Here is an 18,988-nt window from a genome sequence, read left to right as displayed (position 1 = left end):
GGTTTATTTTATTTCCATAAGATCATCTATTTTTTTATTTACTCTTGCGATTTCTTCTTTATGCTCTTCTAGGGTCTTCTTCATGTCCTATATATCCTGTGCCATGCTCTTCTTCATGTCCTTTATATCCTGTGCCATGCTCTCACTGTTTGTGTTTAGTTCTTTGATTAATTGCTCTGAGCACTGTGTCTCCTCTGATCTTTTGATTTGGATGTTTGGGTTTGGGTTATCCATGTCATCTGGTTTTATCATATGCTTTAAAATTTTCTGTTGTTTTTGGCCTCTTGGCATTTGTTTTACTTGACAGGATTCTTTTAGAATATAGGATTATTGAAACACCAATCTCTAGTTTGTCAGATCTACTGCTTGGTGGTGTACACTTTGTCTAACTAACCAGCAGATGGCATCTGCAAGTCACCTATTCCCCTTAAGTCTGTTCTCCTCAACTTTGTCTTTGTGGTGTGTGGGGATCTGATTCTTGTAGGGTTCTATTGGTGCACCAAGTTTGGGTGTGTTGTTGGTGCTGTCTGCCCTGAATGTGGGCTGTGTGTCTGGGTGGTTAGGAAGGCAGGGCAGCTTTAATAATCAAACCTCCTGGGTGTTCCTGGAGATTTAAGACTATTCCAAGAGTCTAAACCTTCAGTTCAGTCTCGCCACAGATTGTCTTTGCTGCTGACCCACAAGTCCTTGGTATTGGCGTATGGTCTCTGGGATTTCTGAGTGGGTCCCTCTTCCCAGCCATGCCCTTCATAGGGCCTCTGCTGAGGGATGGCTGTGCTACGTCACAAGTGCACGCTGTCCCTCAAGGGAAGTTCTGGGCCTCCAGGCCATGCAGGGGCATTTCCAGCCTGCTGTAAGGATGGCTGAATGGGGTGTGTTAATTTCCCTCTTTTCGCACAGCTCCACGTTCTCAGCTCCGGGACAATTAGCTGTGGGTGCACTAAGGCTATTGTCCATGCCTGATATTGTGGTGTGTGCTCATGTTGTTGGAAACACTTTCTGTCACACTGGGTCCCTTGGTGCATCTCTGGGCTGTGGTGCCTGTGCCGGGCAGGAGTGTTCCCAGCCCACTGTGAAAATGGCTGCAAGGGGCATGGTTTTTTTCCCCTTTTGGCTAATCTCTATCTTCCTCGCTCCGAGACACTTAGAAGCAGGTGTACAGAAGGCTATCTTCCAGGCCAGATATTGAGGTGTTCGCACAGTCCGTTCCTTCTGCGCTTCACTGTGTGGTTCTCGCTGCTGTATCTGCAGCCGCTTTTGGATTTTTTTAAAAAAGAACTAGTCTGCCTCCAAATGCCTACCCACGGTTTTCCCACACCGCAGCACAGCAGCTGAACAGTTAGCTGGCTCACTCACTTGTTTCCGAATACAGACTCCCAGTTTCACCAAGTCCACGGTCCCTGTGAATTTAGCAGACCTTGTCCAGCTGGTGTATCGCTGGAACTGGTGTTCTGGGTCACTTTCTGGCTTTTATCTAGTATTTTTCACGGAGGTGTTTATTTGCCCTGTCTCACCTAGCTGCCATCTTAGGTTCTCCAAGGAAGAGAGCTTTAAGCCAGAGATATAAATGTGGGCTCCATGAGCAAACAAATGGTATTAAAGCTATAGAACCAGAGATTACCTTGAAAAGAGGTAGATTGAAAAAGGGAAAAGGGACTGTACTGGTTTGAATGTATTATGTCCCCCAAAATGCCATGTTCTTTAATGCAATCTTGTGGGGGCCAATGTATTAGTGTTTATTAGATTGGAATCTTTGGATTAGGTTGTTTCCATGGAGACATGACACACCCAACTGTGGGTAATAACTTTGATTAGATTATTTCCATGGAAGTGTGGCCCCACCCATTCAGTGTGGGTTTTGATTAGTTTACTGGAACCCTATAAAAGTTCACAAACAGAAGGACCTCACAGAAGCTGCAGCCAAGAGAGACATTTTGGAGATGGCTACTGAAAGTAGACTTTTGCTAGTCTAGAGTTTGCCTGGGAGAAACTAAGAGAACATCCCCAGATGCCTAGAGAGAAACATCCTGGGAGAAAGCCATTTTGGAACCAGAACTCTGGAGCAAATGCCAGCCATGTGCCTTCCCAGCTAAAAGAGTTTTCTGGATGCCATCAGCCATCCTTCAGTTAAGGTATCCTGTTGTTGATGCCTTACCTTGGGCAATTTATGGCCTTAAGACTGTAACTTTGTAACCAAATAAACCCCCTTTGTAAAAGCCAATCCATTTCGGTGTTTTGCATAACAACAGCATTAGCAAACTAGAACAGAGCCCATGATTGGACTCTTAAGGCATTATAATATTTAGAAGTAAAGCAGATCAGGAAGATCCAGAAAAGGAGATTGAGGAGGGACTAAGGAGAAAGAAGGGGAGTGTGGTGTCCTGGAATCAAGGGGAAAAGTGGTCAGTTTTGTCAAATGCTGTTGGTAGGTGGAATGAGATGAAGACTCACATGTGACCTTGGCTTTGTCAGTGTGGAAGTCATTGGTGAACTTGGCAATAGTTTCAGTAGAATGGTGAGGATGAAAGCAGATAAGAATAAGTTAAGAAAAGAATACGAGTTAAGAAAATAGAGAATACATTTTTGAGAAATTTTACTGTGAAGAAGAGATAAATGCAATAGTAACCAGGAATTACAGAAATAAAGTCCTTGATAAAATGAGAAGGGATAGGAATCCAGATTATAAGTGTGTGTGGGGGGGGAAGGGGGAAGGTGGTTTAAATAACAAGGATAGATCTTCATTGCAATGGGGGGAAAGTAAAGTCTTTAGATGTGGATGGTTTGTTGCTGGGAAGATAAGATAGGTGTTGTCTGCTTGCAATTTTTTTCATTAAAGTATGAGGAGAGGATAGACAGAGAGGGAACTAAGACAGCGGCTAGCTGAGACAGGGCGAAAAAAACGCCTCCGTGAAAAACACTAGCTAAAAACCAGAAAGTGACCTAGAATACCAGTTACAGCGATGCACCAACTGGAAGAGGGCTCCTAGCTCCAGAGGGGCCGTATACTTGGTGAAACTGGGAGTCGGCATTCTGAAACGAGTGAGTAAGCTGGCTGAAAGACCTGCAGCCGCACAGCGGGCTGGGGAAGCCAGGGTTCAGCATATGGAGACCAGCTGGCTGTTAAAAAAAAAAAAAAGGAGCTGTTCCAGTAGCAATTGTGGGAACCATGCAGTAAAACACAGCAAGAGGGGGCTGGGCTGGCCTCTTGCTGTTTGGCCGGGAAGATAGCCCATAGCAGATACCATTGGGTTAGGGGGAACGGAGGGGAGGGCCAGAAGCAGAAAGAAACCCTGCGGCTAGCAGCTAGCCCCTGGAGGGCTGGATAAACTCCTACCTGGGGCCGTGCCCACAGCCCAAAGCCCCGCCAGTTGTCCCGGAGCTGGGAAGGAGGAACGGTGCGAGGAGGAGGGGGCTGAGACACCCCGCTCGGCCATTTTTGCTTCGGGCTGGGAGTGTGCTGCTGCATGGCCCAGTGGCCCGGGGCTTCCCTTATGGGACGGCGTGCACTGATGACATAGCACAGCCTTCCCTTGGCTGAGCTACTGGAGGAACGCGGCTGGGAGGGGGGATCTGCTCAGAGAACCCAGGGACGCTACGCCAAGTCCGGTGGCTTATGGATCAGCGAGAGAGGGAGGCTGGGGCTGAACTGAAATGAAGGCTTAGACTTTTGCGGTGGCCTTGAATCTCTGGGATCCTGGGGAATTTGAACATTAGAACTGCCCTTCCTCTCTGGCTACCCATACACATGCCGCACATTCAGGGTGGACAGCTCCAGCAACACACCCAAACTGAGTTCTCCAACTGAACCCACAAGAATCATTTCCCCACACAAAGTGGAAAAAAGGTTGACAACTGACTTGAGGGATATAGGTGACTCACAGACGCCATCTGCTGTTTAGTTAGAGAAAGTGTATGTCACCAAACTGTGTTCCTGAAAAATAAGTTTGATATCCCTTTTTCTTTACAACTTGAAAGAGCCCTATCAAGCAAAACAAATGCCAAGAGGCCAAAAACAACAGAAAATCTTAATGCATATGATAAAACCAGAAGATATGGAGAATCCAACTCCAAACACACAAATCAAAATATGGGAAGATACAGTATACCTCACAAAATTAATCAAAGATCTGCAATCGAGGAATGAAAACATGGCAAAGGATTTAAAGGGCATCAAGAAGACCATGGCCCAGGATATAAGCTACATAAAGAAGACCCTAGAAGAGCATAAAGAAGACATAGCAAGAGTAAATAAAAAAATAGAAGATCTTATGGAAATAAAAGAAACTGTTGGCCAAATTAAAAAGATTCTGGATATTCACAATACAAGACTAGAGGAAGTTGAACAACGTCTCAGTGTCCTAGAAGTCCACAGAACAGAAAATGAAAGAACAAAGGAAAGAATGGAGAAAAAAATCGAAAAAATCAAAATGGATCTCAGGGATACGATAGATAAAATAATATCTCCAAACTTAAGACTCATTGGTGTCCCAGAAGGGGAAGAGAAGGGTAAAGGTCTAGGAAGAGTATTCAAAGAAATTGTTGGGGAAAACTTCCCAAACCTTCTACACAATATAAATACACAAAGCATAAATGCCCAGCAAACTCCAAATAGAATAAATCCAAATAAACCCACTCTGAGACATATTCTGATCAGACTGTCAAATACTGAAGAGAAGGAGCAAGTTCTGAAAGCAGCAAGAGAAAAGCAATTCACCACATACAAAGGAAACAACATAAGACTAAGTTGTGACTACTCAGCGGCCACCATGGAGGTGAGAAGGCAATGGCATGACATATTTAAAATTCTGAGAGAGAAAAATTTCCAACCAAGAATACTTTATCCAGCAAAACTCTCCTTCAAGTTTGAGGGAGAGCTGAAATTTTTCACAGACAAACAAATCCTGAGAGACTTTGCCAATGAAAGACCTGCCCTACTTCAGATTATGAGGGGAGCCCTGCTAGAGGAGAGACAGGGAAAGGAGAAAGAGATATAGAGAATTTTAACAGACATATATAGTACCTTACATCCCAAATCACCAGGACACTCACTTTTCTCTAGTCATCACAGATCTTTCTCGAGAAGGGACCATAAGCTGGGACATAAAACAAGCCTCAAGAAATTAAAAAAAAAAAAACATTGAATATACTCAAAGCACATTCTCCAACCACAATGGAATACAAATAGAAGTCAATAATTTTTGAACTGTAATTCCACTAGTCACTTCCTACATGATATAAAATACACAAACTCTAAGGACAAATCACTGATTTCCAACTCAATGTAAAATATGTAATTTTAGACAACTATATAAAGGTGGGGGAATGAAGGAGTATAGGAACATAGTTTATGTGTCCTATTGAAGTGAAGGTGGTATCAAAGAAAAACAAGATTGATACGGATTTAAGAGGTTAATTTTAAACCCCACGGTAAACACAAAGAAATTTTCAGAGAATACAACCATAGAGATGAAAAGTAGAGTTTGGGTTAAGAGAAATGGGGGAAGGGGCAATGGGGAGTTAAGAAATGACTGTAGGGTTGCTGTTTGAGGTGAAGGGAAATTTCTAGTAATGGATGGTGGGAAAGAGCATTACAACATTCTAAACGTGATTAATCCCACTAATGAAAGGCTAGGGAGGGAGTGGAATGGGAAGATTTAGGCTGTATATATGTTTCCACAACTGAAAAAAAAAAAAAAAAAGTCAGTCTAACTAGATGAGAATTGAATACTAAGGATGAACTTGGATGGGATAGGAGGATAGAGGACAGGTGGCTCAAAGGGACACAGTTGAGACATAAGGAAAAGGAAATATAGAATGTAAGCTTTGTATCATTGTTGAACCTGTTGTACTTCTTAGCTGTGCGTAATGGGATTGCATGAAAGAATGTTCTTGTTCATGGGAAGTGTATATGTGAATTATAGTGAATGCTCAAGGATGTGTGCAGCTAACTCTCATATGTTCAGATGACAGAGCAATAGATGATGGATGATAGGGAGGGAGGGAGGGAGGGAAAGAAATAGCAATGTGACAGCAAGTTAAAGTTGGTGGATTGAGCTACCGGGGGACGGGGGGTCAGGGTATGATGGAATTCTGTGTATGGGGCTAGTATTGTTTTTGCAAATGTTCATAGAACTTTGAATTTATTTCAAAAAAAAAAACAAAGTTATGGAAACCCATTAAAAAAAAAAAAGAAGCTATAGACATTGGAGAACATATTACTTACCTTATATAGTTAATGTTATGATCAACTTTTTCTGTCTTCTAGGTGCCTATTGTATGGTTAGGCTAATGATTTTAATTCATCTAAATTTTTTAAGGTCATTTACATGTTTTTGGCACTCTTGATTCTAACATCATGTGTATATCTGTAAATTCTCTCCAATTAGCTATTTCTTTATCTCTGCCTTTTGAGTTAATGATAGAAAGCCCAAGGATTAAGGGCAGCAGTTCATTAGACCAATGTAAAATTAATCAAACACATTGATGTTATTGATGGGTCATTCAATAAAAACATCTGATCCTGACAACACTGAGCAACTCTTTCATGACAAAAAAAAAAAAAAAAGTATGAGGAGAGGTCATCAGCTGAGAATATAGGTGGGGTTGATATTAAAGATTTGAGGGAAGGAGAAGGTATTCATCATCATCTTAGAAAATGGGAGAGCAATTTACTGGGAAGATTATGGAAGGATTATCTGTCCATATTAATGGTCCATTTGAAATACATGGTCAGACTGAGAAGAGTTAAGTCCAGATGTGTGGTTTTCACCAACAATCTTCAGTTGTTTGAAGGCCAGCAGATGAATATGTTGGAGGTGAGGGAATCTAAACCAGGTTAGAAAGGAAGTGAGAACATGAGGGTGGGGGACAAGGTGATGGTGTTAAGATAAGGGTCACTGGATTGGTGGTCCTCAAGGCTTCTCAGCCACCAGGCTGCACCTCCTCCTTTAGTGTCATTTTCTCTTGCTCTGTTCTCATAGTGGGACTTTTTCTATACAATTATCTAATTATTTCACTTTGTAATCTGGATTCTTTGGGGGACACTTCTTCATTTAATCACAGATACAAATTCTGAAAATATATTAATAAATTAGAGGAAAGCTGTGATTATTAATTCCATATATAATTCTATTATTATTAATCTTATCTTAGGCTGACTAATATGAACTTAGAGTATTTTTTCTCAGAGCACTAACATCATAATCTATTACTTTATGAGTTCTCTGTAAGCTTCTGTGTAATAACAAAAAGCAATCTGACAGCAGTAAGTTTTCACTTCATTATCCTTAGTATTTCAAAATTGCATTGCTCAAATTTCTGTTTCTCACCTGTGGTTTAATAAGTAATGAGATTTTCTGACATTCTTGTGAATGGCCCTCTCTTAGATTTGTAAGGAAATATTAGCAGGAAGCATAAAAGGGTTCAGGTGTTACCAGATAATTGATGTAAGACTGGGTGGTAAAAAGTAAAATCAAGTTTCAAAGTTCTTGTAATGTTACAAAGAGTTATCATGAGAAAAAAAAATTCTTAACACCCTAGTTCATCCAGAAATATTCAACAAGCATTTGTCAAGCAGGCTCAGTACTATGAACTGGGTTCACTAACCCATGCCGCCATTGCGCTTCTAGGACTCAGTCTTTAAGAGGGAAAACGTTTTTGTTTTTGTTTTTGTTTTTCCAGTTTTTTGCTATTTGTTTTATGTTGATTCTTTTAAAATGGGTGAGATTTGAGCATGGTTAGGGTTCATTCAGTTATCCAAAAAATATTCACTGAGCTCCTATTATTTGCCAAGAACTATTCAGGCACAGTCTACACAGTTATGAACAAGACCAATTTCCTGACTTAGTAGAATTACAATTCTAGTGGGAGAAGACAGAGAGATGAATAAAAAAGATAGTTTTAAATAATGAGAAGTGCACCTAAAGAAATAGCTGACTGCTGTGATACAGTGTGACCAAAGAAGCCACTTTAGATCCTCTGATGGCTCTGATGAGATGACCTTTGATCAGGATCTGAGTTAGTTGAGAGGAAGATTGAGAGGAGTTTGAGAGGAAGGAACCTAGAAGGAGAGGTTAATGTCAAATGATAGAGAGGGAAGAGGCTATGAGGGGATGGGATCAAACACAAGGATATTTTGTCCTTGGAGAGAGGGAGGGAGGGAGAGAGCTGAGAAAGAAGGAAGGAAGGGAGGAAGGGAAGGCAGAGTGTATTTATAGTTAATTCTGGATGACTGGAATTTGACAGAGGACAAGGCTGATGGACTCAGTTTTCTCAGGAAAATAGGGTCAAGGCCATTGGCTGAGAGCAGGAGGGCTGAGAAGGTATAAAGTATTTGACAGAAATGGGAAAGTGAACTGGCAAGGACAGGAAAGTAATTGATGGAAGCCACTGAGAGGTCAGCTGAGGCAGCAGACCCTAAATTTCTAGTGATGCCAAATGGTATGGTTTTGTTTTTCTCCAGCAGCGATTAGCCACTGTGAAGGAGCAGAGAAACTACACAGCATCTAACTGGGACTAGAGATTTAAAAGAATGGAGGGTGAGGATGACCTCAGCCTAGATGAGCTAGCCAGTGGGGTGCGAGAGCAAGAGAAGGAGAGATGACTGAGGGGATTTGAAGTGTGGAAGAAGATGGCTTCAAGAAACTAGTGGCTTCTATGGAATTGAAAAGCAAGAGTGAAAACATGCGAGAGAGAGAAAACAAAAAGAGGTCACAATCAAAGTACAGGACATTGGAGTTCAGGGATTCAAAAGTTAATAAAGTCTGGTCTATAGCCATATGAGATAGTAAAATGCCACATAAGAGAGTACACTAAGCCACAAATTCTTAAGAATCACCCTGGCATCATTAGTTACTGTGGACAGATAACACGAGTTTAGTTTTTCAACAAGGCTAGCACAAGTAAGGTACAGAGAAGGGTTAAATTATTCCTTAATCCTCCATGTCCTTCAAAGTCTACCTCTTAAGACATTTTTTTTTAAACCCAATGCTCAGCTATCTCACTTCTCCCTGAGCCTCTATTGGACTTGCTGTTTATAAATTGCATATAACTTACTGTACTATACTATTTTCATGAGCTCCTTCAAAACTGAGTTTTGTTTGAGTGCAGGTACATGTTTGATACTTGTATAAATCTGCAAATGCTCAATAAATGCTGTTGATTGATTAAGTGGTAACATTTCAGCCACTGAGGGATTAGCATTAATATCTACTGTTTTTTGCCAGAATTAGGCATCTGGTTTTAGTAATTTTCTTAACAAATGATGCTGGGCTGGCATAGGCAGAAAGATAATTCTAAGAAGGGTATAAAAGAGGAAAGGAATTAGCTTCTCATGAAACAAAACAAAACAAATGAATTAAACATACACTAAATGAACAGGACATTCTTTTTAAATTAAACTCACAGAATGTTAATACTGAATTTATGTAAGAGATTATTTAGTTAAACCCCTTCATTTTATATATGAGGAAACTGATGTTCAATAGAGAAAGCGGATTGCTTATATCCTACCAGTATTGAAAAGAAAATCTTCTCTTTCTCTTAGCACAGTACCTGGCTGTTCCCTTGAGCTTTATAATCCCAGACAATAATAGTCCTTTCTGTAGTGGCAACAATTCTTTTCAGCTGAGAGAGGTAATCACATCCTGTAATCCAGGAGGTATCCTGATAAAAAAGCACAGAATTTTGGGGTATAATGTGTTTTCTTCTATCACATGGCAATGGTTACTAAAAAGCGGGCGTTGTACATTAAAACCTCCATTTTGCTCCTCTTTTTAAATGGAGGAGCCTTGCAATGCGTCTCCTTTGGTGTCTTGAGGAGACGCTCTCATCTTTTTCCCTTTTGTCCTTACCCTGAGTTTTTCAGCTGGATAGTGCTTCAGCTAGTACCTGAAACAGCTCCTTGGAAGAGCATGGCAGCTGGCAAAGCAGTCTTGTTTGTGTGCTATTCAGGTAGGTGACAACGCTTTTTCTTCACATTGACACAGGAAGACTAGACATAGGGCACTGATTAAACAAAGTCTCTGGTCCTGTCTGTATGCCTAAAATGTTTAGCTAGCATAGATTGTAATGATCATTTGGTCAATGATCAAGCTGAGGCAAGGACTACAATTCTCTGCAATTAACTAGAAAGCAAGGCCTGGGTCTTATTTGCTATTGCTCAAGGCTTAGTTTTGATTCTAGTCAATAAACAGATAAACCTATCTGTGGGGACCCAGGACCCAGCTCTCCCCTGCCCCCGCCCCCGATGGGAATAAGGCCCCACAGCACATAGCAGCCTACGTGACTGGACAGAAGTTGAAGGTCATCAGGCCTCCTCAGGGAAGAAAGTATGTTCAGAAGGTATCAAAAACAAAGCATTGAAACTCCCCTCCCCTAATCACTGTTGATAACAAATCTCAGACCCCTGTGTCAGGAGACTCTGCTAAACCTCTGTTCTCACACCCTCTGGAATGTCTTTATCCTAAACCCTTATAAGCTGTCCCTTCACACCCCCACCCTTGGGGAGTGCTAATTCCATTTTCCCCAGATGGTGCCACCAGGGACCCCCTCCTGTTCATAAGGCCTAATAAACCCATGTCTCACTCTGTGCCTGGCATGTTCTTTGGTCTTAGGGTTGCACCAGCCCAAGCCCTCCAAGAGCTGGGTTGGAACACTACCATTTCTGGAAACATCTTATTCTCCAAGCTTATTCAGGTACTTCATTGAGATTTTGACAATAGCACTAACTTTAATGACCTAATTAGGAATAAAAAAAAAATGAACTTACCGTTACATTGGTGCTGGTCTGAACTTTCATCTATAAACAAAGGAAGAGAATAATGAAACCTGGTTTGGCACTGCAATTAAAAATGAAAATGCAAATTTGACCAGATGAGTCTAAAATAACACAGTATCTCCTTTGTTTAATCTTGCTTGTCTTTTCTACCTTCCTTGAGTATCCTCTTTGTTTCTCCTAGATCTGTGAAATAATGTACTGATTGGGGTGAAGCTTCTGCTTCTATGACTTATCTCTTTAAGCATGGTGACTGTGCTCTTGGAGTCTTAATTTTTACCAATCAGTTTGTTCCTTATATTTGCAGATTGCTCAAATTCTTTAATTTTTCAGAACAACAGTTGATAACAAAAGTTGGAAATGTAAAATAGTAATAATAGCAATGGAAAGAGTAGTTAAAAGAATGCTAAGTAGTTCAGTATGAATATAGATCAACTGTAGTTTAAAAATAAGCATTGTTTCATTTGAAAATTCTTGTTCCAAATTATTAAGAGACTTAAAGAACATTCTATCCAGTGGACTTCCTTTTTTATTAAATAAATGTCTGAGTGAATATTATGTCCTGGGTACTATGCTAGTTAAGAATCAAAGATTTGTTCCATGCAGAGAGCTAGTATATATCTGAACAGGCCTCTCATAACCCTAACGAGCGAGAATTGCTCCCAAGGTAAAGTCGAAAAATTTAAGTTTATCAGTGACCCAGTTTCTTTTGTATGCTCACATGGTCTTGGGAAATGTCTAGGAGATGGCTGCTCAGACAGAATGGACTTTGTGAAAAGGAGAAAAAGTAGATCAGTGAGATCACTAAAACTGTTAGTTGAGGCCACTCACAGACTGTCTTTTATCTGAAGAGCTCACAAAGGCTTTTCCACCCAGGGACTTATTTGCAGATGGACAAAATAAAGTGATGTAAGGAAGTTGGTGAGCCGCAGAACAGAACGCTTTTGGTTTCCTGTTCTATCTCTCTGCTTCCACCTTTAGTAGAAGTCACATGTTTAAAGTCCCCTTCCCTTCTTTAAAACTTCAATAATCCTTATAGATACCTTCTGAATTTTTAAAATCTAACTTTTTTTGCAGCAACTTTTATTAATTATATTTATGGTCTGTATCACCCAGACCTCCAAAGAGCACCATGCAACTCCTTAACTGTATTTATTCTACTTCAGATAGAGCCTAAATTATGGATTAACCTATTAAATTTTTTGAATTATCAATGGCTACCTTTTAATAAATTATTCCTAAGACGTACATTTCCAAATTACTTTTCACCCAGAATATGTCATCCTATGTGTGAGGAATCAAAATTTCTACTTGTTCTTAGCATATCAGATATCAAAATAATTCATTTTTGTAGCAATCTTTTCTCTCCCATTCTATTATCCTGTAAGAAATAGGTATGTGTGTCTGCATGTTTGTGAGCATGCATGCGCATACCTGTAAGCATGTGTAAGTACATAAAGTGTCTCTGGAAATATGATAATGCCACCTCACATATTTCACATAATCCTGAACTATTTTATTATGAACATCATTAATTTCCATCTCACATTTTTCTTTAGATACCATCTTAGAATGGTATCTGGCTCTGTTTTAGAGGAAATAAAAGTAAAAAATGAGGAAGAGGGAAATAATGCATACAGGAAAAAAGAGGTTGAGAAGGTTTTCATATTTAAATGAGATAAACTCATTTTCACAGCATTTGTTCATAACAATAGTAATTGCCAACTTTTACTTAGTGCTTACAATGATGCTAAGCAGTTTATGTATATTAACTCGTTTAAACAGCATAATTACTTCGTAGAGGGAAGTTCCATGAATCTGGATGAGGAACCAGGGCATGGAGATATTAAGTAATGTGCACAGCTGGTTAGCGCTAGCCTGGGAACTTGGGTCCACCACAGCACCCCAAATCTTTTATTGTACCACCTCCAGGGGTGCAGAACCCTCTCCTTTGACAGAATCTGGCTGCTTGTCACTTCAACTTCTGAAAGATTCCCTGAACTGGAGATCACTGAAGGGCTGAACATCATTGTTGATATCTGAATCCTGTAATGATTATTTCAAATGTACTTTTACTTGTATAGAGCTTGTCTCTCATTGGTAATGAACTAATAATTGGAATTCTTTTTTTGGTATTTAGTGCCAAACAGTCACCTTATGTCTTCATAATGAAATACTATGCTTTCCCCTAAAATCTCTCATATTGAAAACAGGAGTACAAAATTTATAAATTTAGAAATGAATGACATTAATAACAGCAATGCCTTACATTTATATAGGGATTTATTGTTCAAAAAGTGTTTTCACATTCATTATCTCATTTTACCTATACTTCAGTCCTTTGATAGACAGATGACTGGTCCTATTGTACTAATTTTAATTTTAAAGATGGGGAAAAAAAGACATAAAAAGATATAACTGGCTCATTAAGTTGCTCACTTACAGTCATCACTAGTAATATGGAGAAGTTAGAAATTGAGCTTTCTTTTAAAACTCCAAGTCCAAACTTCTTGACCTCATATTATTTGGTAGGATGGTGACACAATCACTGCTTGTGAGTTTTTCTGTTTTGATTTTTTTTCCAATAAATTATCCAGGATCATCCTTATAATTGTATTAATGCCACATGGTTCAATATGACACCTTGAGAAACAATGCCAAATGCAGTTACCAAAATTTCTAAAATTGCCCCAGGGCTCAGCAATCTTCCCCTTTCTAGGGATATTTGGTTTTATTCTTTGGAATAACTCTGAAATAGGGTTTATGATTTCTGTTGCATCTGATGCCTACGCAGAATGCAATATATAGAAAAAACAAAAGAGAAGGAAGGCAAGAAGGAAGGGATGGAGGAAGGAATCAAAATTTTCAAATTACCTGGCCATTAAAGACTGTTATTAATCCTTTCTGAGAAGCTGCTATTAGGAAATCCAGTTGAGGAACCTTGACCATGCACTTGATCACATCCCTTCTTCTACTACCTGTCAATGGTAAAACATTCATTTCAACTTCCAGCAGTAAAGACCCTAAAACTTATTTGTTAGATTTGTGAAAGAAAGGGGGGTGGAGATGGGGGCAGGAGGAGGGGAGGGAAGGGAAGGAGAGGAAAAGAAACAAACAACTTTGTGTTAGAAAGTCCCAGATTATTGAAAATTAAAGTCAAATAAACCATAAAAACAGCAACAGTTGCTTGTTAATTATCCTGAGATACTAATTTAATTATCCTGAGATACGCTTTTGGTTTCCTGTTCTCTCTCTGCTTCCACCTTTAGTAGAAGTCACTTGTTTAAAGTCCCCTTCCCTTCTTTAAAACTTCAATAATCCTTATAGATAGGTTCCGAATTTTTACAACTAAATGTTGAGCATGAATTCTGAGAGAAAATATAAGATACACATATACATAAACACACATGCACACACACGTGCACATCACAGTGAATGAGTTTTCTAAACATCTTTTAGAATCATTTCTATTTTGAGATTATCATGTCTCTTAGGAATCGTTTCTTTGAACTTTCAGCATTGTGATTTGCACAAAATAACAACTTAATGCTATCTCATGCCTTCCAGGACAAAAGAACAAAACTACTTTATACTGATATTAAGGCTCTTTGCTTTTTTAACATTGTGCATTTTGGGAACCGTTTCAGGTTGCTAATGTTGCTCTTATGCAAAATATCAGAAACAGATTGGCTTTTATAAAGGGGGTTTGTTTGGTTACAAAGTTACAGTTTGAAGGCCATGAAAATGTCCAAAGTAAGGCATCAGTATGAGTATATCTTCACCGAAGGAAGGCCAATGGCATCAAAAAAACCTCTATCAGCTGGGAAGGCATGTGGCTGGCATCTGCTGTTCCCGGGTTGTGTTTCAGCTTCTCTCTCAGCTCCTGTGCATTCTTCAAAATGTTGCCTCTTGGGGCATTAGTCCTCTTAGCTTCTCCAGAGCAAAGTGTCAGCAAAAGTCTGCTTTCAAAGGCCATCTCCAAAGTGTCTCTCTAAGCTGCAGCTGCTCTCCAAAATGTCACTTTCCGCTGCTCTGAGGTCCTTCTGTTTGTGAGCTCTTTTATAGGACTCCAGTGATTAAACCAAGACCCACCCTGAGTGGGCGGGGTCCATAACTACATGGAAATAATTTAATCAAACGTTTCACCCACAGTTGATCCTGTCACATCTTCATGGAAACACTTAAACAGAGGATTCCAACCTAATCAGCACTAATTCATCTGCCTCCACAAGACTGCATTAAAGAACACAGTGTTTTGGGGGACATAATACATCCAAACCAGCACAGGGACTACACCAGAAACTTTATATTTCTATGTTCATGTACTGAATGATAAAGCCACATAATTGGACATCTTCCCAGTTGATTTAGGTTTTATAATACAAACTCCTAAGGAGGAAAAGCAGGTGAAAAGACCCTTATGTAACACAACTCATACTCTAATATTATTGCCCTAGTCCATGCATTCTCAGTGGGGGAAGTTATAACCCCCAGGGGGATGCAAATTGGTACTTGGGGCCAGGGGCCGGGGGAGAGTACAAATAAATCGTACTCTTAAATTATAAAGTGAAGATATATGTATAGTATGATAAATAGATACACAATATAACTGAGGTATTGAAATGTTATGGAGAGGGGTACAATTAGGAAAAAAAGTGTCTAAACAGGCTACCTAGTCCAAGCCACTATTACTCTTTCTGCTTCCATTCCTTTCCCACTATAGAAGATTTTCAACACAGAAGCAAGAACAGACATTTAAAATAAAATTCAGATCATGTCTCTCCTCTATCCCTGGCCCTCCTGCGACTTTCAGTCTCCCTTAGAGAAATCTAGAGTGGCTACAGGTCCTACACATGTGTCCCCACTCCCACCGTTACCTCTCCAACCTCATCTTCTATTCTCCCCCACCTACTCTGCCCTGCCTGAAAAGCAGGGTTTGTTCTCTTGCCTCCTCTATGTCTTTTATTTTTTATTTTTTTTTTTTTTTATTTGTACACCAGTGTTTATTGCAGCATTATTCACAACAGCTAAAAGGTAGAAGTGACCCAAGTGTCCATCAACAGGTGAACAGATAAACAAAAGGTGGTATATCCATGCAATGGAATATTATTCAGCAGTAAAAAGACATGAAGTACTGGAACATGCTGCAATGGATATCATATTAAGTGAAATAAACCAGACACAAAAGGACAGATATTAAATGCTCTCATTGATACGAAATAACTTAGAACAAGCAAATTTGTAGAGACAAATCAGAATAGTGTTATGGGGGGTGGGGAATAGAGAACTATGGCTAAATAAGTATAAGTTTGATTTAGGATGATGAAATAGCCTTGAAATAAATAGTGGTGAAAGTTACATAGTATTGTCAATGTACTTAATGTAAAAGAATTGCCCCTTTAAAATGGTTAAAATGATTTTTATGTTATATACATTTTACCACAATTAAAAATAGATTTAAAATAATAAATAAGAACAATTTGACTATTTAAATTATATGTATCTATAACTGTGATGAAAACCAAGACTAAATCCAAATAAATAAGACAGGAAGGATATATATCCAAATGTTCAAAAATCTATCTGCCTATGGGAATATGAGTGATTTTAATTTTCTTCTTTTTAACCTTCCTGGATGTTTCAAAGTTGTCACAAAAAACATTTACTTTAATAATTAAAAAAAAAAAAAAAAGTTGCTAAGACACCCATATTTCCAAATTAGCAGGTAAGAGTTCCAGATTTTAAAAGCAGACATTCATCTATATGAAGTTACAGTTCTGCACGCTGTGCAGTCAACAGGAGGAGAAACTCCATTCACAAGAGTTGCCCAGGGCTCAGTTTCACAGAAATATTTGCTTTCATCACTTGGGATGCGAAATTGCCAGAAAACAATTATATTAGTCTTTATCTTTCTGCTATACTGAGATTTCCCTGACATTTTTCCTAGACACATGTGATACTACTCTTTCCAGTTTCTCCTCATTTCTTTCCAATCAAACTTTCTCTTTAGGGGCTATTTCATCTACCAGTTCTCTGTTTCTGCTTCCTCCATTTTTTCCTCAGCCACTTATTCTCTCTATATCCAGCCTCCCTGGGAGGTTTTCTGCTCACTTTAGATTTCATCTGCTATTTTTATGTTGAAGACTATGAATATAAATCTCCAGGCCAAACCTTTCCCCAAGTTTCATACCAATCTATCCAATTGCTTTCTTGACTTCTCCACCTGGATGCCTCAGTTACCTCAAACCTGACCTGCTCCAAAGTAAATTTTATTACCACTACCACCACCCCTCCCTAAAATCTACTCCCTTTTCTCTAGACTACCTATTTAAGTAGTGGTACTACTATCTTCCCACTTACCCTAGCCAGAAACCAGGAAATCATCTCCAATTCCTCCCTAATTCAACAAAACCAATTACTTTGACCTACTTAATTTATCCTGAATCCATCCTCTCTTCTTCTTCCTCACTGCTACTGCCTTCCTCAAGGTTTTTCCCTTCACATCCATCTTCTTCATATCACCTGTCAAGGTTTTCCTTCTGCAAATCTGCAGAAATCCAATTCTGTCAGTTCCCTGCATAAACCCTTCAACAGCTCTTCCCTGATGAGTGTATAAAGTTCAAGCTCCTCAACATGGCAACCAAGTCCCCATGATACAGCCCCAGCCAACCTGTCTAACTTCATTTTGCCAGTCCCTGCCATGTACTTTCACTTGATAACACCGACTTCCCTGAATTTCTCTGCACAGGCTGAATGTCCTCTCCACCTGCTTCCACCTGATTAGTGCCTACTATTTCTTACAGTTTCATTTCAGGTGTTACTTTCTCCAGGAAGCATTAATTAGTGTACCCAGTATGTACTCCAAAAATGTTCTCGGCACTTCTCCATCTTTGTACTTCACATACTATACTGTAACTGTCTTCCACTCAGTACACTTTGAATCAAACCTGATTTTGCATCCTAATCCCAGTACTGTGTACCCTTAGATAAGTACTTCTACTACAGCCTCGGCTTCTTAGTCTATTGAATAGAGACGAAGCTACTAACCTCACCTATGTTACACTGTTGCTATGAGATCGAGTGGAATAATGAATGTGAAAGGGCTTCATAAGGCATACCAGTGACATATTCTTTAAGTAATGACTCTGATTATGAATCTGTCCCTCTAGTACTGCACACACATTTTTTCTTGCAAGGTGCTTTCAGTCTTACACACCACATTCTTTAAATCTCCCAAGAGGGATTCTGTAGCTATTGTCCACAGTGCAATGCCCAGCACTCAGTAAGAGCTTAATAAATATTTACTGACTGAATAAATAAATGAATAAACTCCTTTAGAGAAGGGTCAGGTCTTACTCGTCTCTATGATGCAAATGCCTAACAGAATAAGAACTCAGTTTGTCTGCTGAATGAAGAAAATGTATTCTTTCACTTGAAAATGAAGAGCAGGTTTTTAGTTCAGGTTCTGGCATTAACTATAGAGTCCCTCTTTGAGTCTTAATAAGATGAGGGAGTTGGTTGGCCTAAATAATCTCTAAGGTTCTATATCACTCTTACTTCTAAGAATTTTAAAATAAAAGGAGGAAAACACTCCAAACAGACTAGGGCTGGGTAGAGATTCAGCATAAATGGTGATAAGTCCCAACAAATTCATCCTAGCTGCACTGCTAGACCTCTTCTCTACCCGCCCCTCAGAAATGCCCTATGATCATCTCCAGGTCCTGTCTAAACCCGGTGATAAAAAAAACGAGTCTAACATGACCAAGGCTAGTCACCATCAATAATGCCACCCAAATAATCAGTGTTTCCCAAAGTCATGTCTGCAGAACAGCACTGCATGATGTAAGTAAGTGTTACTTGAAAAGGGAGCTTACAAACTTGAGAAAGACAGGGGAAGGTTCTTTGCTGCAGATCATCTCGGTGTCTTTAACATGCATAGTTTGCACCATAAGTCTCCAATAAAGAAGCAGCTTGTCCGTGTAATCTTTTCTACTGTGAGGGTCCCACAAAATCCTCTTTGAGAAATTACCCCTTAGATCACTATACCTTCTCTCACTCAAGGATCCTATTACTCCTCTTTAACATCCCTGAGGAGAGGATAAAAGTTCAGAAAAAAACATTTTTTTTATGAGAGTAGAAGTGTTTGAGTTCAAAAACTCAGATCATGCTAATTCTTACATTAAATATCTTACCAGAGTGACTACGCTGCTTAGA

The 18,988-nt window shown here is 39.4% G+C and overlaps 1 protein-coding gene across 1 annotated transcript in view; it reads right to left on the bottom strand.

Moving 5' to 3' along the window:
• WDR64 (WD repeat domain 64) overlaps positions 1-18,988 on the bottom strand; it is a 181,907-nt gene that overhangs the window by 124,943 nt on the left and 37,976 nt on the right. The window contains 3 exon segments of the mRNA XM_037811156.1: positions 9,553-9,663; positions 10,769-10,798; positions 13,649-13,752. Coding sequence (XP_037667084.1) covers positions 9,553-9,663; positions 10,769-10,798; positions 13,649-13,752 — 245 coding nt within the window.

Source organism: Choloepus didactylus, chromosome 2, assembly GCF_015220235.1.
Source record: "Choloepus didactylus isolate mChoDid1 chromosome 2, mChoDid1.pri, whole genome shotgun sequence".
Taxonomy (NCBI): domain Eukaryota; kingdom Metazoa; phylum Chordata; class Mammalia; order Pilosa; family Megalonychidae; genus Choloepus; species Choloepus didactylus.
This window is presented reverse-complemented; position numbering and strand designations above follow the sequence as displayed.